The sequence below is a fragment of the Melozone crissalis genome, unplaced genomic scaffold (genome assembly GCF_028551555.1).
Source record: "Melozone crissalis strain CALT ecotype California unplaced genomic scaffold, PUWL_Pcris_2 ptg000081l_1, whole genome shotgun sequence".
Classification (NCBI taxonomy): domain Eukaryota; kingdom Metazoa; phylum Chordata; class Aves; order Passeriformes; family Passerellidae; genus Melozone; species Melozone crissalis.
In genome coordinates, this window is record NW_026535858.1 from 13,806,495 (window position 1) to 13,832,623 (window position 26,129).

A 26,129-nucleotide genomic window follows, 5' to 3' on the forward strand; every position below is an offset into this window, starting at 1 on the left:
TTTGCTTGTTTAGGTTTTGTCAAAATTCAATTCATCCTGACATGTCCTCACTGATAGGAAGTGCAACATGGACTAACATCAACATGATGTTGTGAAGATTAGTTTAGGATGACTTGAAAATTTGAAGTAGAAGCCTTTGTGTAGAGAAGAAAACCCAAGATCTATAAAACAAGGAAACAAGAATGAGAGAATGGGGGGAAAAAAGCCAACCCATACTTTGGAAAGCGAGAATAGCATAACAGCCAGAGAAGAGGAACCTGAAAATAATTCTGAAGGATACAAGGTACAAAAGTTTAAGATGACAAATCTTTGTGCCCAGGCTTTAGACAGCATAAAAGTTGGATTAGGTTGCTCAGAGTGGTCTGAAGAAATTGTATGTGCCGAGGCATACTGGGAATCCTGCTCCCCACTCCAGTCCTCCTACACTAGAGTGTGTGCAGCACTATGTTCAAAGTAGCTGAAAAAGCTATTCCACTTGGTAAAGAGTGAGCCCTTACCCTGAACAATACACTTCTCTCTTTTTTTTTGTCCCATTCTCTACATAGTAAGTAATGTGCTTCAGTAATAAGCAAAATTTTCATGTTTGACACACATTTCTCATTTTTTACTTTATTTCCACTTTAAAATTACATCCTCCATCCTTTCATCATTGTTATTGGAGGTATACTACACAACTTTGGTCTTCCTATTTGAATGAATCTGGCAGACATCGATAAAAGGCAGCACTGCCAGCTAATAACTGTCTGATAACATATATTACAAGAAAAGAAAGAGCACTTTCCCCCCACATTGCCCCAAACTGATTTTCCATCAGTTTGATTGGGACTGTGATCGACTGCTAAAAAAAGTAATTGCAATTGCTCACTACTGAATTAAGTCAGTTGGCCTTGGTTGGTCCAAGAGGTCATAGGATATTGTTCCTTTACAGTATGATCTGCCACGATATTGAATAGCACTCAAAATTCAGTTTCTGGTAATATTAATGTATCATTAATTGTAATAAAAAGTTCACTTTCCTACAGATGTAAGAAGAAATAAGGTGCTACAGCCCAATCTCAACTGACAACACAGCAAACCTCTCTGGAGCCCTTTGAAAACACTGCTTTGTTGTCTTAAGGCTACATGGAAAAATAAGGCATGCTCTAAAGCAAAAAAAAAATCTCCAAGAAGGACCCATGTTTATCTCAAGTAATAATAGAGCACTTCAGCAGCAGCAAAACCACCAAGGCTTTTAAAACAGAAGTGTACAGACATTTACTTCACCCTAGTGTGAAAGTGACAACTTGGGCCACATCATCTTGTACCCAAGTAGAATGGGAAAATGGTCTACAAATGTGCAGACATTTGTATATCAGGTTCATACTATTGCCTAAAACTTTGCAGTGCTGTATTTTACCTTAGAGATCCTGAATTATTTCAATTTAAATCTCCCCAGCAGTATGAGGTTCAACAAGACCAAGTGTTGGAAAACTGCCCAACCAAAAAGGATCTGGGGGAGCTGGCTGGAAGCACTGAACACCAGCCAGAGTGTGGCCAAGGTGGCCAGGGGCATCCTGGCCTGGATCAGCAAGAGTGTGGCCAGCAGGACCAGGGCAGTATTGTCCTCCTGTAGCTGACACTGGTGAGGCCACACCTCAAATCCTGTGTCCAGCTCTGGGCCCCTCACTACAGGAAAAACATGGAGGTGCTGGGGAAGGACAATGGAGCTGGTGAAGAGTCTGAAGAGTCAGCAAAAGTCCTGTGAGGGGCAGCTGAGGGTGTTCAGCCTGGAGAAAAGGAGGCTTAGGGCAGACCTTATCACTTACACTTCCTTATCAAAGGAAGGTGTAGCCAGGTGGGTGTCAGTCTCTTCTCCCAGGCATCGAGCAATGAGGACACAGTCTCAAGCTGCACCAGGAGAGGCTAAGGTTGGACTTTATGAGGAATTCCTTCATAGAAAAGACAACTGGACATTGGAATGGACTGTCCAGGGAGGTGGTGGAGTCACCATCTCTGGAGATATTGAAGAAAACACCGGACATGGCACTTGCTGCCATGGTCTGGTTGACACACGTGGTGGTGTTTGGACAAAGGTTGGACTCCAATATCTTAGAGGTCTTTTCCAGCCTGATTCTGTGATGCTGCACAAACAAAAAACTAAACAGCAACAAACTCCTCGAGGTGCCATGACCAACAGAGTTAAAGTTTTCTTCAGATCTACACTTGAGGTACAGGAAGAACAAAAGGTTTATTAGGTACAGAAGAAAATCTCTTTTCCACATGTAAGCATTTGCTATCAAAGATATCAAACTGATTCTTCCTAGGTATTGAGTACAGTATCCTTTGAAAAGGGAAGGGGGAAAATTAACATCAACTTTGTCTTTACTCTTCTTTCCCCTTTTTTTCCTTCCTTTGCACTTAATTTCACAGACTGAAAGGGACTAAAAGTTGGCGAGTGGGTAATAGCACAGAAAAAGTTTAAGTGCTAATTTTCTGTCTAGGACAATTCAAGTTATCTCTCTAAAATTAAGGATTAGTGGTACCTGGCCATCAGGGTGAGAGAGCTTAGTTTCTAACGAATCCATAAATCCAAATTATTTTCCTGGATTACCTGAATTTCTCAAATGCGTAGTTTGCACGGAATCACTTAAACTCCAGATTTAGAATTCTCCCAGACTAAAAATATCCTGCAAATTTTGAGACATATTTTGATGCTTAAAAATAAGTTTAAATGCCCCAAATACACACTATCTTAGTGTTGGTCTTCATTTTTTTTATGTCTTAGCCCAGGCATTTGCAAAACAAAGCCTTGAATTTAGTGAAGTTTTTCAAGAAGGGGAAGAAAACCAAACCAACATCCCCCATTGTCACAAAAAGAATATAAAACAAACAAACAAAAAAATCCTTCCATTAAGTCCCTGGTCTCTGAGACAGGTTACTGAAGCTACTGATAAGAAAGAAAAGGAACAAGACTAGAACAAGAAATAACCTTCAGATTTCAAGGCCCAAGGTCAAATGTGACAGATGCTACTGATTCCTTCATATATTTTCCCTGACATGTATCAATGCAATCAATCTTAAGTGAAGTTGTAGATGCCAGAAAGGGAATAGCCTATTATGATTTGCAGCAGCCTTCAGAACCAGGTGAACTTTCTCTGTTGGAAGTGCTCTGTGCACCAGTATTCATACACCTACTGAAGTGCTGGCTGTGTGAAGTATGAGTGTTTTATGACTTCCTTTCTCATGCATACATGTTCACATTTCATGTTCTATTTCAGAAACACCTTCAGCTTCACATATTTACACAAAAGTCTTCATATCAATCTCAAGCTTGGTGATGAGGGAGGTCAATAATAAAAGACCACATTGAAATTAGGTGTCATTTGCTATGTTCTTATAAAAAGTTTGGTTTGATATATAGTATATAATACTGCAGCTCACCATTAATAGTGCAAGTAGACGTGTAAAGTAATAATGATAATTACAATGAACCATGATAATTTTTTCCTGGCCCAATTTCTCCAAAATACACAGATCAAAAGAAATTAAAATCAATCCTTTATTACAAACCCTAACCTTGATTTCCTTTGTGTTCTCTCCACTCTACTAAGCACACTTAAGATCTTACTTGCTTTATAATTATAAATGTAACACATGGGAAAAAAAAAAGATGAGAGGTGAAATTAAATCAGTGGCCACGGTGACAGTCTGACAAGTACCCAGAAGACAGCACTCAAACTGTGGCAGCAATTCTGCTTTGCTAAATTACCAACATGCAACATAAACATGATGGAGACTTGATGTCTCCTCACCTACAGAAATAGAAAATGGGAACCCCATTAAATAGCAAGAAAGGATTGCATACAGCACCATGGAAACAGAAAAACAGCAAAAGATAGTAGCCACATCTGGTGTCATTTGAGATAAATCAGAGAGTGCTGTGCTGCATGGCAGGAATTATAACAACTCTTTTGCCATTACAAAAGATCAATAGCAGTGCACTGCTTCTCTCCCTGTATCATCTGCAGGTGCTTGTAAAACCCAACAGCACTGCAAGAGATGTCAGAAGAGACTAACCACATCAAAAACATCCACAGACTCAGAGCAGCTGGAAACCCTGCCATGCAACAAAAGTAACTCTGGTAGAACACAGAGATGTATTGCTCCCCATAGAGAAGTCCTACTGATTGTTTAGGAGTTAGGAAGGTCTAACCAAAGGTGTTCCAAAACTCACAGGTTAAACTGGAGTTAAGACCTTAGTCCTCTTTAAAATGAATGATAATTTTAACAAGTATATAATTCTGCTGAACTGATAAGCAAGGACATAGTTACCCTCTGAGTAGGAAGCTTTCTTGCATATATTATATAACAAAGTTATGGCTGTATTTGGCAGAATTTCTGTGTACCACAAAACAAGTATCCCTTTACCAGCCTCTGGTGCTCATCCCTCAGAAACCATTCCAAGCCATCACTTCTGCCATTCTGCTCCTGGTGTGTGTTCCATTGCCCCATTATCCTACTGCATCCTCACCCTACTGCAGTGTGATGCATCTCAGCTTAGCCACCTTTCTTCCTCTGTGCAATACATCAGCTGCAGGGAAATATGTCAGCTAGGAAAAAAAAACAAACAGGTGTCTTCCCAACAACCATTTCTGCAACTCCTCTGGCTCATTGTGGAACTCATACAACTCTAGTCCACAGGCTGTTTTCTTTTTTCTAAAAATGAGACCAGAGAAGCAAACAGAACATCCATAGTTCTGCTTTGAGTCTTTATGCATAATCACACCCAGTAATGTACACACAAAGACAACATGGGTGAGCTCTGGTAACAAATAAATATTTGGGGGCCATGCTGTCTTTACGTAATGCAATTTCATAGCTTTACATATATTCTACTTAAAATCAGCCTCAAGTGCTGTCACCCAAAACCTTGGCTTGCCTGGTTTCACCCTGAACGAAATAGTAATACCTGACAGCATCTGCTTTTTTTTCCTTGTAAATGTAGGTGAACTGTGAAGACCTTGTAAGATTTTAATAGATGTAATTTGGGTTATACAATTTATAAAGGGGGAAAAAGTGAAAGAAGATATTAGTGCTGTGCATAGTTCAAGATCTGAGAAAATCCACCCTGGAATTAACTTATTGCTTTATCACCCTTCATATGCATTTTTTTTTCAATAAAACACGTTCTTCCTGCTATGAGCTTGATCTCAAGCAATGCATGGACTCACTACTGCACATACAAAGTCACACACTTTACACCTCTGGTTTGCAAAGCAATATATAAAGCACATAGAATCAAAGAAGTGTCAGCTGTGAAACTTTAAAGTATTTTTATTTCTAGCACAGACTCATCATTGGGGAATTCAATTACTTTGAGCCTAGAGCTAAAATCCTTATAAAATTTTAGAAATTATTTGGTTATAGCATGGACAAAGAACTCATTATAAAAGAACACAATTGTTTGCAATTTCCAAGACAAAATAAAATATTGAACAGAACAGTTTTCCACTGTAGGATTACTAGTTCATTTAAGAACACCATTGAATTATTCTTGACTTTCAATCAGCTATACTGGATTCGTATTTAAAGGAAAAAAGGTGCTTTAAAAAGTGAGATTTACATGTTTTGTTATCAGAGCTGGAATAGCTAATATTATCCCTCCAAACAATGGAGGGGCACTGAAATTCTGGAATGAAGATTCAGGGCAAATGGTGACAAATTGCTACCTTCTCATCTGTGGCTGTGAGAAGCTATTTAACCATCCCCATGTGACATTTATGTGGTCACAGTAGCAGAGTTTTTCTGCACTGCTGAGCTGAGAGAGGCGTTACTGCCTCTTGCAGTGAAGGGACAGGACCAAAGGAGGAGGGGAAAATGAACCAGCTGGTGGCTCCAACTGGAGTTTTCCAGCACGTGGAGTAGCAAGGAGTCAGACACACAAACCCATGAAAGCCACAGACACATCCTTAGCCATCCACACCCCACAGAGATGCTGCTGGGGAGCAAGATGCACTTCTGGCAAGCATATGGGACAGCCAAGCTATAACCAAAGCCACCTTCTGCAAAAGCACAAACCCTCCTTACTGCAGTGATGATCTCCATCTGCAGCACACAGCTGAGTCATCCCTGTTATCCCCGGCAGATGGCAAAGGCAGGAATTTGTTACTGTACTTAAAGCAATCCTTCCTTCCCTCCAAGGCTCCTTACATTTGGCACTTGCCTGGGCTCCCAGGGAGCTGTGCCCACCCACAGATCCCAGGCCCAGCTCCTCCATGCTGAGCATTCCACACACAGCAACATTCCCTGGGAGTGCCAAGGAGCAGAGGCAGTGCCAACGCAGGAGGCACTTTGCACAAAGCGTGTTTATTAGCTGTGACACAGAACACAGCATTTGCAAAGAGCTAAGGAAGAAGACAGCTGCTGTGGCTCCTCTAATTACCTCTCCCCAGACATCAACAGCAATTTACAATTTGGATGATGTTGCTGGAACTAAGTATGATCTAGATCCACACACAAGCTCTCCTCCTCACTTTTATAGGCCATGTGTTATATGAGAATTACAACTATTCAAACTGTTTCTATGAGTTAGGTTATCTCCTGCAAGGCTTTTTATTGCACATTCTCCTTTTGCTACTGGAAGATACAGAATTTGCTGTAGACAGTAATCAGATAATCACATCTTGTTATGAGGACAAGCCAGCGGGATTTGCTATTAGGAACTCTCTAATCTATCAAATCAAAACAAAGAACATTTGAGATGTTTGGTAAAAATTATGCTCCTTACCACATTTCACAACAAAGGTAAGAAATAAAAATTTTAAATAGTCAGTATATAGAGCAGGTAGAACATTAGCCTCACATATATCCAAATTAAATTCCGAGTTACTCTACTGCCACAGCATCTTGAAATATTTACTGTGTTCATCTCCTGCTGTTTTGCTGCTAACAAAAATTTAAAAGAATACACAGGAAGTCTGACAAATTAAAACATCATCAAGATTAATTGCACAAAGAGGATAAAACATTTCAAACAGTTGCACCCTTGAAAGATCAAAAGCTTTCCTCCCCTGCCAGTAGTTCTGAACAGCTTTATGGGCAAAAAAAAATCAGAAATGAAGACAAAACTGAAAATGTATGCAGGCACATGAAACTGCAAAGACCCAGTAGATATTCTAAGCCCAATAGTATACGTGGGTTAAGAAGTAGTAAAAAGCAATCACACAGAGAGAATTAAGCAGAAAATCTTTAACCTGAGGATGAGTATCCATGCTTTATGTGTACCTGCAAGCACTGAGAATACATATGGTGTTGACTTAGAAACTCAATTATCTGGGAATTTGCTAATGTTTTGTATAATAAAATAAGTACAACCTCCACCCTCTATGATATTTTAGACCCATGCAAGACAAGCACCTCCTCAGTGTCATGTCCTGCTCCCCTCAGATGCGCAGCATGCGTTTTGTGGCTCTATGGCTACACAGTCGAGTGATTTTTCTCAATTCAAGTTGTGAGTGAAACGAGGGGATGAGACTCACCCGTGTTTCTCTGGACTCTCCTCTGACAGGATTTCACTGCTGCTCTCATCAATGGGATGGACACGAGCAATATATTCTCCACTCTGCTGGAAAAACTTGTACACAGCCACTTGAACCACACATTGATCACTGTTGCTCCTCAGCCAAGGGCTCAGGATGGTGGGGCTCGGCCTCTCTGATGTGTTGAGAAACAGAAAAGAACCTGGAACAGAGGATGCAACAAGAAAGCTTTAACAATTAGAAAAACCTCAAGGCCTCCTAGATTACAGATGAATAATTTCAAGTTTTATGTCTCAGCTCATTCTGCAGCCCTTCCATACCTCATTTGCCAACTAGTTTGGAAAGCTTGCCCATTTTCTATCAAACCTATTAATATTAAAGCAACACTTCAACTCACCTCTGAATGGTCAAAAATAAAAATGATATTTAGATTTAACTCCCAGAAGACAAAAGCCCACACAGGTGATTAAGGAGTTTTAGCTTTAGATTCTTGTCTTTAACCTCTCAGATCTGGTTCAGACCCAAGTATATTAGCACTGGTTCTGCTGGATCCTGATTTGACAGCTCTGGTATATACATATTTATTTTTAACACTTCATACTGTATCTAGTCCTCTCACCCAAATAAAGAACACTAATTCAATAGCTTTTCTTATGCTCTTCTATAAACAGAAGACTGCAGCAGTTTTAAGTCTAATATTAGAGACAGGATAAAGGTCTGACACAGTTTCATTTCTTCAGCAATTCATTCTAATGTATTAATTTTATATGCAGCTAATCCACATTAAACATTTCATTATTATCCACTACATTGACTCCCTCGGCCTAATTCTATTTCAATACAATCTGAGGCTTATCCAGTGGGACAGAGGTAATGTATTTTCATCCCATTGCTGCTCATTTCAGGTGAATCAAATGACTCCCTTTCGGCAGCTGACTAATTTATCAATTTGTCCACAGAACAAGCACACTGGGGCCTGTAGCTGGCAAATGAAAGGGACCAACCCTCAGAGCAAGAAAATCATGATATTCCACAAATTTTAGCAAGACTGGTCAGGGAATGAAATCTCATCGTCTTCATTACCTGGAGCATCCATTAATACAGCCTGTCTGTTAATACTGAAAACATGCAGGTCTGATGAAGAGTAATTTCATTGAGAGAGAAATTAAGGCTCAACAGGGCTGTAATTGAAGCTTATTTTCAAATGTGCATGAATTTCAGCCAGAGCAGAAGCTTGTGTATGAAAATGCCAAGGTTGCAGCTTCAGAGAAATGATCTCCTACATGACTGAGCATGGCTCATGTGATATCCAGGCTGTCTAAGGAATACTATTGAGGAGCTACAAATGGATCCTTCTCCTTTTCACCTCAGTGGGTAAGCTCTGGAGCAGGAGGTGCAAAGCAGCCACTCTGAGCTCCTGCAGCAGAGTTCACCATGAGGCACCTGGTGAATTGTCCTTATTTGATTGTCCTCAATTCTCTCCACTGAACTGAGTCAAGAGCTCAGATTTTAACAGCTCACAGTCAGGTGCTGGTTTAGAACATAGGAACTGCAGTGGTGTTCACTCATGTCCCCTCTGAAAAAGTCTGATTTGGCAAATCATCTCAGGTCACACAAAGGGCAATAAAGAAGGGCTACAAATGAAAACTGGATTCCTATCAAACACTGTTTCCCTCACATACATACATTTATCATACACAGCATTTTTGATATATTTGTCAAAAATAGTGTTTTTGACATTTACACCACATTAATGACATCTAAAACTAGAAAACATCTGTACTGAAAGAAACATTAAGAAACACAAAGTACAGCCTGCTCAGATGTCAAGATTTTCAAACAGAAGACAGTGAAATGCAGTCACAGCTTTTTTGCCTTAATAACAAGATTCCTATATCTAAATAATAGACTTTAATACAGCTGCTAATGGAATTGTTTGATTAATTGAAACAAAGTTTTTGCCAGTCATTTTTGTTGGTCAGTAAAAGAGAAAAACCCCCAACAACACAAAATCCAGCTACATGTATCATCCTTCCCTGTCTCTCCCTTTTGTTGCAAACAAAAGAGAATTAGAGCAGTAAATCTTGTGGCTTTAATTTTACCATCCCCATAAGAACAATGAAATCTCTGACATGAAAGGGAGCAGAGAGATTTCTGCTGGTGGCAGAAAGACACTAAGTGTTGCAATAATTGCTGATGGTAACTTGCCAGGTGCAAGAGCCATTTGCACATCTTACTGCCTTGCAACAGGGAGTCAGATTTTAAAAATAACAAACAAAGGCAGCTCTCATTCCTTCTTTTCTTGCAGTAGTTCTAAATCAAGGGAGCTGCCAAGGATAGTTCCTCTTATGCCCTGACTTGAGGTCAGGTTTGAATCATCAATGAAGTCCAGTAGTAGGCCAGGGTGGCTGCTACAGCAAATTTGTGAGTCACAAATCTCCTTTGTTCTGACTTTATTTCTACTCTCTGTCTGCAGGGCTCACGCTTACAGTTGCAGCTTATTACTCATCACATGGCCAGTTGTACCTACTGGTGTATATTGCTAAAAGAAGCACAGTTTTGCCATGGTGGGGTTACCCCAGCACACTCTGCCAGGATGCTGTTCCCAGCAGGAACCAGCTGCTGTGAAGTGGCAATCACTGCAGAAATCATGGCAGGGGCACAGCTCCACAATGGATTGCACTGTGCTGGCCTCACCACCAGCACAGTCTGGTCAGAAATGTCCTCCCAGCGCATCCTTTTGGGGAGATCACCTACCCAGGCAAAGACTAGAGCTAAAAGAGATTGTATTTTTTATAATATATACATGTTTGTTTTAAAAGAGGAGGGAATAAACACAAATTTGTTCTTGCTTTTGAAAGCTCAGCTACCTCATGGGTGACTTCCTTGTCTGCAGCAGCATTCTCCTTCTGCTCTTACTGCTCTTTTAGTTTGTAAGTGCCAAGCAAGGAACTATCAGAGCATCACTTAGCTCTGGTGTTATGGGAACAGTTTCCCAAGTTGAAATGGAGGTATTTACTTTAATACCACAGACATTTTCTTATACAGCAGAATTTGAAGATTCTGGGATTAAGCCATAACACCCACAAAGGAATAATTAATGAACCTGATGTAAGAAATGATAGATTTTGAACAGAAATCCCTATGCTTCTCCCTTCCCTCAAAAGCACAATCTCTCAGGCACTGCCTGACACTGTTTCCTTAGATGCTCCCCCACAGGATCAACATGACCACCATTTCCAGGATCAGCCTAGAGACTGCTCCTTGGAGTTCAGGGATCACCCAGAGATCGATTCCACATCCCTGCCAAGGGATACAAGAACATTCTATTTCACAGCAAGAGACTTTCTCAGCAAAACCAGAAGCTACCTGTTCACCTGTATTTCCCCACAATGGGAGTCCATGTGGCATGCTCTGAGATCATTCTGTAGGCTGTATGACTAAGGCTCCAGCTAGAATTTCCTTGCTATTATTTTCTCCTATTGGCTTGCAGCTCTAATAAGGCTCTTGGGATCCCCCTGGGTGAATAGCTAGAAAAAGCACTGCAGCTTCCACCAAACTTCTGCTGCTACTTAGATACCAGGGGACATAAGCTGAGATGAAAGGTGCCATCATGGTTCAGGCTGCCAGTGTGACATTCTGCTGCTCAGGACTCTGGAGGGTCTGCTATTTATCACAAAGATCTTCACCAATGAGTCACTGCAGGACTCTTTTGCTACAGGTTTTAAATTGGACCCTAGCTGCACAATGTGATGCTGATCTTGAAGAGATGCAGTTAAAATAATGAAATTGTAACTAGATATACACCCACACACCCAGGCACTTAGCACTTCTGGGGTTCTGAGCACATTCATCATCATCACACAGAAGCCAAGGTTTGCAGAGGGAACAGCAGTCAGTACTTTGCCCCCAATATACCCATGTTTGTGTTATATGACAGAAAAACTACTAGCTGATACTGCTCTGTGGTGTTCCAGAAAGTGCTGGTCTAAATGCAAATACTTTATTTTTCATATTCCCTCTAAACACTCACATACTGTGTGACAAACCTACCAATAACATTCAGCTTCTAATGATAATTTTTCCCTGCCTATTTTAAATAGCTGCAGTCATAAGGCAGTGGTGTTACTCATCCTCATATGTTGTGTCTGATAACATCTCTGGCAACTTGCTGTCACTTCAGACAAACACACATGAAAAGATATTTATGCTTTAAGCACAGTAGATTATTGCAGTTGACATAAAAGGAATATTACAAGACAAATTAATATATCCTGCATGAAAAATTGCTGTTGATCCCTTGGAAACCTGTTTACAACATTTTAACATTCATGTCACACAAGGGGAAGGATGGTTTATCAGCTTAGTAGCAAGATGTTTTTGAGGTGATGAAGACAGCTTCAAGTTCTGCTGTTCAGGACTAATGAGGTAACAGATTATTTATAAACAAGAAAATTGATGTTAAAGTACTATGCAGGCACAGACACACTGAACAAATCACCTGTCCAGAAAAGTTTTCAAATTAAGAAATACAAACTGGAAAGCCTACTTCTTAAACCCATATCAGCAACAAAGCCCATTCCCACAATCTCTGGCCCAATATCCTTATCTGATGTGAAACCCATGCCAGGGAATGCTGAAGCAACCCTGAGATGCTCTCAACAGAGCCATTCCTCTGGCCCTAGGAACTGGGTAAACTTGGAATCCTATTGCAAGCCCCTTGAAAAGCTGGTCATCTGCAGCTACCCAATAGCTCTGAATGCACCCTGCTAACTGCTCATATCCTAAATCCTTCCTGGTCAGTCCTGGGAGAAAAGCAGAGACAGAGTCAGGTCAGGTTCTTCTGGTCAACAACCTCATGATGCTCATCAAGGTCAGTGCAACCCCATTGCATCCTTGGACCTTTCTGAGCCAGCAGCCCAGGAAAAATGTGTGGAGCCCAAAAAGGGAGCAGCCTGAGAAGTCACATTGGGAAACAGGGGTCCTCAGCAAAGTTTTCACCTCAGAAAATAGCAAACAGCTCTTCTGGGACAAATACATTGAGGCAATTCCCCAGCTTGCAGCTGAAGTCTAGGATTTCCAGCATGTGGTGGGCTTAACCTAATGAAGAGCAGCTGTGTGGAGAAGGACCAGGGAGCCTCAGTGGGTGACAAGTTGACTGTGAGCCAGCAGTGTGTCCTTGCAGCCAGGAGGGACCATGGGATCCTGGAACACATTGGGAAGTGTGGCCAGCAGGGCAATGGAGCTGATCCTGCCCCTCTACTTGGCCCTAGTGAGGCCGCACCTGCAGTTCTGTGTCCAGTTCTGGGCTCCTTAGTACAGGACAGACACAAGGCTGCTGGGGAGGGTGAGCAGAGGCCACAGAGATGGTGAGGGTTTTCTCTCTCTCGTGAAAAGAGACTGCAGGATCTGGGCCTGTTTAGTGTGGAGAAGAGAATACTGAGAGGGGATCTCATCAATGCATGTAAATATCTCAGGGTGCCAAGGGGATGGTGCCAGGCTCTGTTCAGTGGTGCCCAGAGGATGAGGAGCAAAGTCTGTAAACTGAAACACAAGAAGTTCCACCTTAGCGTGGGGAGGAATCTCTTTACACTGAGGGTGGCAGAGCCCTGGCACAGCTGCCCAGGGGGGCTGTGGAGTCTCCCTCCCTGCAGACATCCAGAGCCCACCTGGACACATCCTGTGTCACCTGCTCCAGGTGACCCTGCCCTGGCAGAGGGTTGGAATGGAGGATTTCCTGAGATCCCTTCCAATCCTGACAATTCTGTGATTCTGTGAAAAGCGAGACTCAAAATACAACTAGGCTGGCTTAATCTGATCACACTTATAAAGCAGCAATTTAACAATCTTTGCAAAACTGATAGATTGTTATTCTGAACATAAACTCAATCTTCCTACTAAAAGGATTTTATTACCTTTCACGTACAAGTTCAATACTCTACCAGATTAAATTAGAGCTGTAAAAACTATTAACAGTCAACGTCTGTTGGGGACTGTACAGTAGAAAAAAATTATTTAAATCAAGTTTTATAGCCTTTAGAGATGCTGACTGGAGAGAACATTTCCACTAGTATCACAAAACATCCCACAGAGCTGGTCTTTGCATTCTTCATTTCACACTTGACTTTCAAATTAACTATTCAAGCAAAACTCTTGTAGCAGGAGCTCAACAGTTGGCAAAAGCCATGAAAGAACTGGGCACTACCTGAGTGACAACATTAAAGAAAATATTCTGTTATACTTTTTTCTGGGCTTATATATACAGACTTTATAATTGCCTCATCAAGGCTCCAAAATGTGCTGAATGTGACGAATGTGAATGGTCTCCAGTGCTGAGTGCAATGTGACTGCATAAGCACCAGAAGATTTGCAACCTGCTATACTTGCCTTGGACTTAAAATTCATGGAGGTAACGGCCTTTGAATTATTACAAAATTTGGAGCTGAGCAATTCTTAACCATCTAATTATGGTAATTGGATGATATCTTACCTCTCTGGGAGTCGATCAGAGTTCTGCCATTAGCTGAAATAGAACAAGGATTTCACTTCTAATACCAAGCAGGAGTGTGAGCACGTTTCTCTGGATGATGCAAGAGCAATTCAGAAACCCTAATGAATTCATACTAACTCTGGTGGGCATGTCATACATTTTACAAATGGACAAGTCAGGGCAGACATTAAACAACTGCAAACAGCATGCAGCCAAGATTGGTATCGGAGCTGGGATCTGGAAGTCAAAACTCTTTAAAATTATCTTCTATTTCAAGTATTTTTCACTTCTTAAGTATAAAGGGGAAGGCCAATAATCCATCAAAGCAAAATAAAGTAAAATTTTGTCCTGATACTAAGGCATCAAGCAAATTTGATTTGCCCCAAATGATTTCTTCTAAATTCAATGGCTTCACTCATAGATAATCTTGTCCCTCAAACAACTAGTGTTCACTGCCACCCTTGGGAACTGCAGCAGTGTTACAGAAATGTGACTTGAAGCTAGGAAAGACAGGAGTCCTTCATTTTCTCACACTCCAGTCCCAGATATTTTCTTTATTATTTTAACTATTCTCTTGGAGGCAACCTTGAAGCCTTACATACAGAGGGAGGAGTCTCTCAGCAGTGACCTTCACACAATTCTTTCACAGATTTCCCCTGTCACTTCCCTATGCTCAGGCGCAGGATGTGAGCTGCAATCCAAATGAATACCCCCTAAAGATTTATTACTATTTATCAGTTTAAACTCCAGTAATCCCTAGCATAGTCATATGGAAAAACTGGAGCTCATCACAGTACTCTTTAGACAGACAACAATAAAAGATGTTTTTCTCACAAAGCAGTTTAGTTCCAGTTTTTCAAAAGGAAAGTCAGATGGAAGAAGAAGAAGAAAACAATTAAAAGCTCCAGGTATTGCCTTCTGTAACAAGAGCTAGAGCCAGATGCTGTTACAGCCCAATTCCTAAATGACTCAGCAACGTTTGCTCCCAGCTAAAAAGCACTGAACTGAAAAAAAGTAGTTAGTTAATTAAAAACTTAAAATTCAATGCTGAAATTAAAATCTTTCCTTGAGAATGACAGAAGAGTCTTTAAATAATTCTGCCTTGCACAGCTGATTAACCAACATGCATCTTCTCTTTTGCTGCTGACAGAGGCGAACAGCAAGCTGCTTTTGAGACGCCTGTTCTGAGACGAGAGGATGGGAGAATTTTCTGTCATCGTGAGCAAGACAGACCTAAAGGGAAAGTTGAGAGGAAGCTGGTCCTGTCAGTAAAAACAGAGAGGCAGAATGCCTGTTCAGGAGCTCAATGTGTGCAGTAGTTAAGGGGAGGGTGTGAAAGGAAGCCTAGTGCTGTGCCTCTACTTGCTGTTTTGCCCTCGAGTGTGCTCATTCGATTACACTCAGGAGGCTGGAAGCTCAAAAATTAAGTTCAGCAATACTGTGACGCACAAGTACCTGAATAGAAATGTGCCTGGAACAGAACTGCAGTTCAGTGATGTCAGAGACCACGTTAAATAAGTAGTTAGTACTGCAGGTTAGTCCTCTGAAGAACTAACCTAGAAAGCCACAAGAGAAGGCACCTAATTAAATCTCTGTGGTGTAGCCCTCCTCCTTCTGCATTCTCTGTCAGGATTAAACTCATCACACAGAAGCTGCCATTATGTCAGCTTTAAGTGCACAAGAGTCATAACGCAGACCACTGGAGAACTATGACGCTGGGCTACAGATAACATAGAAAAGATAAATCATGACAAGATGATGCATTTTAATGTCTCATACGTTTCAATTTGTTGTTGTCATCATCTTCTCCATATACATGCATGTACATCCATGCACACAGTGCCAGCAGTCTATTAGCTGGCCAGCTGTCACTGTAGGTAGTGGGAAATGTGATGATCCTATCCAGAGCTTGTTAAATGCCTCATAGCATAAAGCATCTGTCACCAAATCCCGCTCATCCTCAGGTTCAGCTATCCTTCCTCCATCTCTAGTCCACACCACTTCTATCCACACACCTGTCAGTAACTCAGGTATCATTCTGCATGCCAGTTTTGTTTAGCAGACCACTCTTCACTCATCTTTTAGCCCTAGAGGTTCCTCATACTTTCTGTGCTTTCCTAAGTCATCATTGAAAGGATGAAAAGGGAGGAAAGTGCCTTGGCACAGCAGTTAGAGGATGGAAAGAAATGCAGATGGCAGAAACCTTTTGAGGACCCTCTGCTCCACTTTGAAAGCTGTCCTGGCTGCTGCTTTTCCTTCTGCTCACTCAAAAGCCCCACCTGACATTCACATGTAAAAAAAAAAGCAAGCTTCACCCACATACCTGTTGTCAATGAGCAGACAAGTGAGGGGACAATGACCTTTCTCCCTAGGTCTGATACTGAGTTAGAATTTCTCTGAATGTTGACAGACATGCTGAAAAATGCTGAGGCAATCAATGACAGATGAGGATTCCACAAGCTTACACAGTTTCTGTTCCCTGGGCCTTCAATAATTTATGTGTTCTCCAATGAAACAGTTAAACTTCACACTTAGATAGCATTTTAGAAATTCAAAACATTGCAGAAAAATTAAATGATTAAACCTCAGGATGCTAAAGATCCCTTTTCCAAATTGGAAAACACAATACGAAAGTGAGGGGCTTGCCTCATAATGTGGTAAAATCAGGCATCACACAGAATTAGTAGTCTAAACTGCTCAATTGCCAACAAACTTATTTATGATGGCAATATTTATTTGAAAGAGCTAATTTCATTTGCTTCTTGCTGTTAACTCTTGAATTAAAACTCTACCTAATCTGCCTTTCCTGTGAAATAAAACAGATTCTCCTTTCTATTCCAGAGACAGGTGAAAGAGGGACTGTGGCTCAGATGAAGGCGACATGTCCTGGTGGGATGAGATCTCAGCAGACTGGAATCCAGCTGTCTGCTCCTGGTTCTGGCCTCTCAAAGACCTCCCAGCACAAAGAAGCAAACAGCCTATCCACTGCTGTCACTGTTTTAAAATGGGATCACTGAACCAGAGGAACTGGAAGGTTCCATAGGTCTCCATCCAGCATCCTGCCCTGAGCAGAACCATCACCGACACTAGGTGAGGGCAGTTACAACTTCACTCAGCCAACTCCCAAAAGCCTCCAGGCATGGAGATTTGCCAGCCTCTCTGGGCAACCTGCTCCAGCACTGCACCCTGCTCCTGGTGAGTCTGTGAAATCCAATCTGGACCTCCCAAATGGGAAGCTGCTGCCACCACCTATTGCATCCTCTGCTACGGTGGAGAAGTATTTGGCTTTACCTTCTCTGTGTCTCTGCTGGGTGGTTGTGGCCATCTCCAGCTCACGTCTCCCCAGCCTAAGCCAGTCCAGCTCTCTGAGGGGGAACATCCTGCAGGCCCTGAACATACCCAGCCCCACTGGGCCCTGCCAGCTTCCCCATATCCCCCTTGAGCTGGGAAGGGGAGCCAAGGCCAGACACAGCAATCCAGGTGTGGCCTCACCACCACTGACCCATCCAGAATAAGTAACTTTTCCCACCTGGATGTCTCCCTCCTATCTCATTTTGGATGGCTGCCTACCCTACTTGTTATGGATTGAGTCCTCCACAACCTGCAGGTCTTCTTCAGCAGGACTACTCAAGGCCACCACTTCCCAGCCTGGGGAATGGGATACTGCACCAGCAAATCCTTGTGCAAGAGCAGAGCTTATTACTTCTGATGGCTCCACAAGGCTCCTGTTAAGCAATTCTTCAAGTTTACCAAGGCCCCTCTGGAGCAAAATTTTGCCATTCACTACATCAGCAGAGCGTCCTCTCCTTTCAGTGGAGGATCACCTACCAATTTGACCAGTGTCTCGTTTTCCAGGTCATGGCTGAGAATACTGAGCACTACCAGCCCCAGTTCTGACTCTCCCAATCCATGCTGCCCTTTCCTTGAACCCATGCTGTTACATATTGAGGTCTGTAAAGGCAAAGACATTCACTGAAATTCACGTTCCCAGTATGATCCGTCAATAAAATTGCTTTAACATGTACCAAGGAAGACTAATGGATTATTTGAAACACTTCATTCCCCCACAGGGCCTAGGAGACTCATTGAAGGCCAGAGCTCTTTACAGAGAGTTCCTCAGAAAGTCACTGCACCAGAGTCCAGGAGAATGAGGGAAAGGACAGCTGGCAGCTACAAAGAGACAGACAGTGACAGCAGCACATATGGAAACAAAGAGAAGCTTCAGTCATGTCAACAGCGACCACTGGAGCACAAGTAGCTCAAAATGTTTTTGCTACAATGACAAACCATAATTTCTGTTCCTCGTCTCCTCAGTTGGCTTTTCTTATTGTGATTGCACTGCGATTCACTTGAAAACTACATTTCTGCTGAGGAAGAGCCATTTTTTATTTACTTGTTCTGCAAACTGCCTATCACAATTTTGGGCTCTGAATACTGTGAACTGACTGAAATAATAAGGACACTACTTTTTCCAGCAGTGAAAGTGCTGGGAAAAGTCTCCACTCTTCATGCAAGCAAATACCCGTGGGGCTTCAATGTTGGTTTCACATGAGTACAAATTGTAGAAGTTCAAGCTCTCGATGCACATTATGGATGAAAGACTGTACAGCTCTTTTGCTCTAAAAACAAAAAGCATGGCCACAGGGGATATAGCCACTGAACAGGGCATGCCAATCATCTCACATGTTGCAATCCTACCTTCAGCATGACTTACAAATCAATCCTTTGTCTCAAGAGAGAAATGTTTATCTTAAAGAACAAATTTTGACAGCACAAAGCCTAACTATAATGGAGGAATGGTACATGAAATTTAACTAAACAGGACTAACCATGATACATCACTTTTGATACATGATACATGACTTTACATAACCATGATACATGACTTTTCTTCTTCCAGAAAGAATACTTAAATGTCTCTGAAATGTCACCACAGAACTAACTAAGCATTTCTACCTCAAAAAACAAACTGCCATATAGATTGTCAGGGGAAAGGTAGGTCAAGGTGTATCTGCAAAGATATACAAAGCTCTTGAAACCAACTACATTCACTTTTCAGCCTTACTGAAACTATCTAATGAGAAAAAAAATCAACTAGTCAGACTTATCATTCTGCTGGCATCCTGAACAAATTACCTTTAGCTCATTGACATTCTAATTTTCTAGAAACAGGCATAGTTATGCTAGAAAGGTTATGACTTGTGTATTTATCTTCGTTACAATTATTCTATGCTCTTTTCACTTCCATAAGATATAGCATAAATGAGAAATCCTATTTTATTTGGTTTTTGCTAGCTGCAGAATGTAAGAATTACTGTCTTATTAAAAGACTATTTCTCTGCTCTAGTTTTAGTCTGGAGATAACAGAACAAGGAATGGATGGCAGGGTGAGTTGGAAATGGATTGTGGCTCATAACATGGATTTTACACAGCCCAGAATGACAGTCTCAAGAGTTTAGAAGCTGGCTCTGCCCAACAGAGAAATTGCAGCTGATGGTTTCAGTGAGTCCCCACCACAAAGCCATTACCATTATCAGTACCACAGTGAGCCATCTCAGTGGTAAGCTGGTGTAAACGAAACTTTCGTGGTTCCTGCACTGCAGACACAGCTTGGATTTTGACCTCAGTGCTGCCTCATTCTATCTGCACTAAGCCCAAATTGCCCTTCAGTGCTTATCCCTGTGGAGCAATTCCCCAAGGAATGTTACTGCTGGATAGCAAGTGCAGGAGGTACAGAAGTGATTCAGGAACCCTGGCATATGAGTGGGGAGAGCTTGCCTTAACACAACCATCCTCACCCCCCACTTCCCACCCTGGTGACAGATGATTTTCCTGCTAGTGGAGAACAAGTGGAAACACTTCATTTCATAAGTGATGCATTATGGTAACTGGTGCAGTATTCTGTGCAACATGGTACAGATAAAATTCAAAAGTAAGCAGAGTGAATTTAAAGTACTTCTGGGAAACCACCCTTGTTGTCCTTAAATTCACAATAGTCACTGGTGTTCTACAGGACAGCAAGGAAAGATGCACAGGCCTCAGTTTTAATACGGCTGCTTTTAAAAAGCTTTTTAAAAGCCCATACTGCAAAACACCATAGTAATAAGAGAGGAGAGATCTTACCTGTTATTTTTTATACTTCTACATCATTCACACAATTTGCCTCCATTTTGCATTTCACCTGCAGGTCACTTTTCCTTTCATGATTGTGCTGCCTTCCTTTCCTAATTGGAGGCATTAGCACAAGGCTGCCAAATCTTGTGGCAAGGGATGTTATTTAAAACCAGACAAGATTCAGCTTTCTTTGACTTCAAACAAAACCTTATGACCGCCTGTCAAATGATCCAAGGTTCAACAGACCCATGTTTTTTTGCAAACATCACTTGTGGCCTTAAATCAGGCTGGCAGCCTTTTTTGAAGGGTGGAAAACAAACTCCCCTAGGAATAAGCTAGTGGAGGCAGCAGACATGTGAGCTGTAACACAACAGTGAAGAGCAGAGAATTCTCCTATTTCCAATGACATCCAGCACACAGGATTTACTGCTATGGCTTTTCAATAACCCAAGTCCTACACAGAATGAATGTGCTATAGACTGTTATGAAGTGGTTGGCAGAGACTCCATAAAGGTTACAGGAGATACCCAAGCTTCACTGAATAATGCTCCCTCCCTTTTTGCCTTTTAGATAAAAAGAAATATTGCAAGGTCATATGCAGCAGAAATACACTGCTGACAGCACATCACTATGGAGGCTCTAATAAGCCCACAGGTGTTTGTGCATGTATGTCATATCTGACAGCATGCACTCTCACAGCTCCTGCAGGCAGCATTTTTCATCCCAACTGGCAAGGTTTTAATGGCTTTTCTTTTAAACTGGTTGTTTTTGTTGGGTTTTTTGGGTGTTTTTTATTTAAAAAAAGGAAAAACAACCTGTCTTTTCAGTTCATTACAAACATGGAACTGGTCCTGAAGGGAACGTGGCAGACACTTGTAGGCTGAGAAAGCTTTCAAACCATTTCCATCTTTGAAGACGAGCTATTCAGGGTATTTAATTTAGTTAAGTCTCACTATGGCTGTAGCCCTTGTTCTAGATATGGTTGATAGGTTTTTTCCTTTAAGAAAAATGTGCAAAAGGATGCAAACAGAACTGCTGAAACAGAAAAAAACTTTGTTCTTTTGGCAGCCTTCAGCACTTAACAACTACTGAATTTTACTGTTCAGAGGAATCCCATTTTTCCTATCAAATGTAATCATACACCTACCAACATAACTCTCACATTGGGAGGAAAGATACAGCCGTCACTTTCAACTTCTGGCATTCTTGTAAGAAAATTAAGTGATTTGGAACTCCGAACAGAAGGAAATGGAGACAAGAAGAAAGCTGGTGAGGTGCATGAAATCAGCATTCTCTCTCCAAAGCTATAATTCAGCATTCCAGCATAAACAAATGAGATGTGGAATCTTTGAACCTTTGTGATTTGAGATACTTGATGCTCAAACCTCTGCCAGGAACTAAACACTCTGATATGAAAGCCAAAAATGACAGGGCTGACTTACAGTGCCCATCTCTTGCTATGCTTTCTTTATACACTGGTCCCTTCCAACCCAAACACTTACAAACATGCCAGTGAGTTTTCACACCATTTTTCAATTTGCGTGGAAAGTCGAACTGAAGTCAGTACAAGCATACTGACTGGATGTCATACTTAGGAAGTTTAAATAAGACCTGCTAATCCTACCAGCTCTTTGTGCAGTGACCCTCACCTGGAATCCCTTTCCAGCACTGTTTCTAACACAAAGGCTTTCACTTTCAGTGGATACTCCAAGGATGGCTGCTGATGTCAAGTTTGAATGGTAAATAAAGTTTTCATTACTGCTTGTCTAGTGAGTGTGAGAGGCGTTATTTGAAAAAAAAAAAAATCACATGGCACATATGACTGATTTTGCAAAGAAACTAATGAAAATCCACATTGATTTAAGGGTGACCCTGCAACAAATTAACAGAATCACAGAGTGATTTGGGCTGGAAGAGACCTTCAAGATCATCCAGGTCCAATCCACCTGCCATGGGCAGAGACATTTTCCACTGGACCAGGGTGCTCAAAAACCCAATCAACCTGGACTCTAACACTTCCAGGAACAGAGCACTCACAGCTTCTCTGGGCAACCTGTGCCCCTGCCTCACTGCCCTCAAAGAGAAGAATTTCTTCCTATTAAATAATCTCCATCTGCTCTCTGTCAATTTAAAACCATTACCACTCATCCTACCACTACCTTACCTGAAAAAGTCTTTCTTTTTTGTGGCCCCCTTTAAGAACTGGGAGGCCACTATAATAATGTCTCCCAGAGCCTCATCATGAATAATGTTGTACATATGCTTTTATCCTTTAAAATGCTGTATAAGCTCTACCACTTTTGAAGGTTTCAAATTCAAATTGCAGAATGCTTCTAAATGGAAGACTGTCTTCATTTGGAAGTGGCAGACAACTAGAGCTTGGTAACCATTTTAAATCACTGCACAGCCCACAAAGCCATAAAATGCTCTTTTGAGGAAATACTAACCTGGTACAGCTAGATGGAAATCAGATATCACTTTGTATTAAGGTAAAAGCATCTACTTTGTAGTAAATGAAGTGTGCAAGACCCAAACCACACCAAATAGTGTGGCGAGAAATTATATATAAAGCCATAAAAAACAACCTCCATGGTCCTATACAGATCAGTCTGCAAAATCCTTGAAAAGAGAGCAACATACAGAAAACACAACTTGATGCTATTGTTTGAAATATTAAAGTGTGTTCAAGGGTTTGAAAACAGCCTGCCATTTGAAGATTTTAACACCTTGTGTGGGAAAGATGAAGGCTGATCAAGGATCATGGTTCATAAACAATTGGAACATAAACCATTTTGAAATATAACAACACTCAAAAGAATCCAAATATTTCATATTTTCTAGGAGGGTTAAGTACTGGGTAAAGCTAGCACCACCTACACTAGAGCATACAGAATAATCTTGACTTCATAGAAATGATAGTGGCAATTTGTTCCTTGGCCTCTAGACTTCCAGCAGGGCTATAAATTTATGACAGATGCTTTCTGGTACGTGGATACTCACCCAGACAGAAACAGAGTTGCAGCTGCCATTTATTTCATGAAGATCACCCTAAAGCCTTCAGGGCTGGTTAATGTTGGCCTTTGTAATTCAGATACTTTTAATGTAGTACCCTTCCTCCCTAGCTAGCTGCTTCAAAAAAAATCAAATCATATCTGCCTTTCCATTTTGTCAATGATGTACCCTCTCATGGGTGCTGACACTTCCTTCAATTCTGCAGTTATTATTTCAGATAGATTAGAAAGATCTGTCCTGCCTTAGCACTCAACATATCAGCTGAGATTTAGGACTATCTCAATTATAAGAGAACTGTCATTTTTTGGGGAAAATGCTCTAATGTCTGTCATAGTTCCTTAGTATGATGGTCAGGTTGAAACTAAAACCTTTATATAGTGAGAAAACAAAGACACTTCTAGCGCACCGTTTATTCTCCTATGGCTAGAAAATTACCTACTTCAGTCATGAATAAAATCAATCTTTATCTTCTATAAGAAAAGGAACTATTCCACACTTTCTCTCTCTTTTAGCATTCATAAAGTACCAACCCTGGTGACTACATCACTCCTTGTGTGCACATGGCACTTACTGCAAGAGAGAACAAGAAAATCCCATATAGAGAACGTGTTTGTGCTGGTTCTGAGCGCTTCTCCTGCCCCTTGCAAAGGTAGCTTTTCTATATGTATTTTATTTTTTTTTTAATCTTCCTAAAACATAAGAGGATGTATAGTTTGAAAGAAGAAATTTGTGTTTTTTCATGAAAGCAAATAATATTTTCCAGTCGGCTCTGCTTACATCTCACCATGCATGGAACACTCATGGTGACAGGGGACTGCTTTGTGCTGCCTCGATAACAAGACAATTACAAAGTATCTGAAAAATATGGCCTCCTATGAAATTACACTGTAGTTAATGAAGCACAGATACTGCCCCTAAAATGGAAAGAAAACCGAAAAAACAAAACCCAACAACCCAGAAACCTGTCTATTAGAGGTAGTAATAATCTGGCCATGAAATGATAAAGGTTTGACAACCCATAAATTGCAAGCATTCAGTTTGGCTGTTGGGAAATTGCTTGCATACAAGTCACCTCAAATCCAATAACCTTTCTTGAAAGTTTGATTATAAGTGAGATTATAACTCTATTATATTAATCACTGCAGAAGAAGCAGACAAAAACCCCCACACCAGACAACACCCTAATTGAGAACAATAAGAAAGATGAATAACATATGGTGGTTAACATAGGTGCCATGGCACTGTAATTGCTAAATTTAATTAAAGGGAAAAGAAGTTGAAGATTCTGTTACTGCTGTGATTTGCATATTTCAGCTCAAAAAAGAAAGCCTTTCAAAAACTAGACTGTACTGAAATCAATCCTACAACAATAACAGCAAAAAAGGCAGAGCATTTTTGGATAGTAAATGCCAATATGAATTTGCAGTGAATATGCATACATGACAAGAGAATTGTTCATAAAAGACACAATAAATAAATATTTTGCATTTCTGTAGCACTTTTCATCTGAGCCTTAAAATATGATTCATAACAGATTAATTCCCACATAATCAAATGCCACACAGGGATTGAATTTACTTGTCCAGAAAGGCAGCACATTTTAAGAAAAGGCCAGCAAGCTTTTAGGTATCAGGTAACCTTATGAAACAGGGTAACAAATGAAGCAGCACTTTTCCAACCAAGTCACATCTAAAGAGAGAGGAACATAGCCCTGTTTCAAGGTCTCAGCTGGTATCCACAAGTGTCTTTTAGCAGAACACATCTGCTGCTTAGGCAAAAGAAACAAGACTCTTTTGCACTCTCATAAAAGTTAGATTACAAATCCTCAGAGAGGGGGAATATCCTTGCACCTCATTGAGTCATGTCCTCCTTATGGGAAACACCTCATACACTGCCTCACAGACTGGCATACTTTGCTCTGGGGAGAAAGAAGGAAAGGAAACCAAAGTTAGGGCACTGATCATTCAGAAAGCACCACTGCAACTGCTCAGAGATAGTCTTCAGAAATGTGGCCACCTACAAAATCAATGGAGAAGCTGAACAGACATGGAAGTGTCTGGCACAGAGACATGATCATGGAACCTCTCTGAGGACTTTGTACAGCTGAATTACAAAGGTGGTAAAGCAGCAATGAGAGGATGCAAGACCTACAGAAACAAGATGGGACCAAAATCACAAAAATTTTTGCTTATTCTAAGTGGAAGCATGAGACACTAAAGTTTTGTTTGTTGGGGGGCTTATTTCTCAAAATATTGTTTTTCAGTCTTTTGTTAAGCTAAATTTTTTAAAGCCTAAACAAAAGAATGCCTTAAAATGAATCAGGATTAAGCATAACACAATCATTAGCAGGCTAAACAGCAATATGCTTCCAGGACACTGTGCTGCCTCCAGCCAAACCTCATTATACTTCTGAACCCTAGTTAGGGAATAAATGGATTGACCTATTTATTTCATGTCTAAATTTTATTAGAGGATTAACTTATTTATTTAGCATTCAGCAATGGCAGCAGCAAAGGTATTTGTATTCTGTGAAGTGGTCTAGGAGAGGTAAAGGGGATGACTGAATGAACTTTGCTGATGGAACTGGATGGGTGGATTCCAGCAATCAATGTCAGTTCCTGTATGTATCACTCTCTCAAGAAAGCACCCAGCAGCTTTCTTGATGGCCTTACACACTCATTCTTAAACCACAGATATTTAATTTGCATTTTTCTTATCTCCAGTTTTAGTATTTTTCCACCTGGGCACACTGGTTTCTCTTTAGCTGCTTACTTCTCTGCTTGAGCAAGCCTTGCTGATACTCATCATCTCTACCAGCATCTAAATCCTGCTTGCCACCATAATCCCCCAATTTCCTCCCTCTCTCTCTCCCTTCTTTGGGATTCAGCCATGAAATCAAAGATGAATCAGATACCAGACATACACATTGTCATCAGATTAAATTTATCACAGCTGCATGTTACATTGCTTGTAATGAGGAAAACTGAAAGGGGGCA

At 41.0% G+C, this 26,129-nt stretch overlaps 1 protein-coding gene across 2 annotated transcripts in view; it reads right to left on the bottom strand.

The window, feature by feature from the left end:
* The window catches only part of ALK (ALK receptor tyrosine kinase), a 307,502-nt gene that overhangs the window by 157,734 nt on the left and 123,639 nt on the right, over positions 1 to 26,129 (bottom strand). For both annotated transcript variants that reach the window (XM_054290348.1, XM_054290347.1), the window contains exon 4: positions 7,518 to 7,719. In XM_054290348.1, the coding sequence (XP_054146323.1) occupies positions 7,518 to 7,719 (202 nt within the window). The remainder of the gene's footprint in view (positions 1 to 7,517; positions 7,720 to 26,129) is intronic.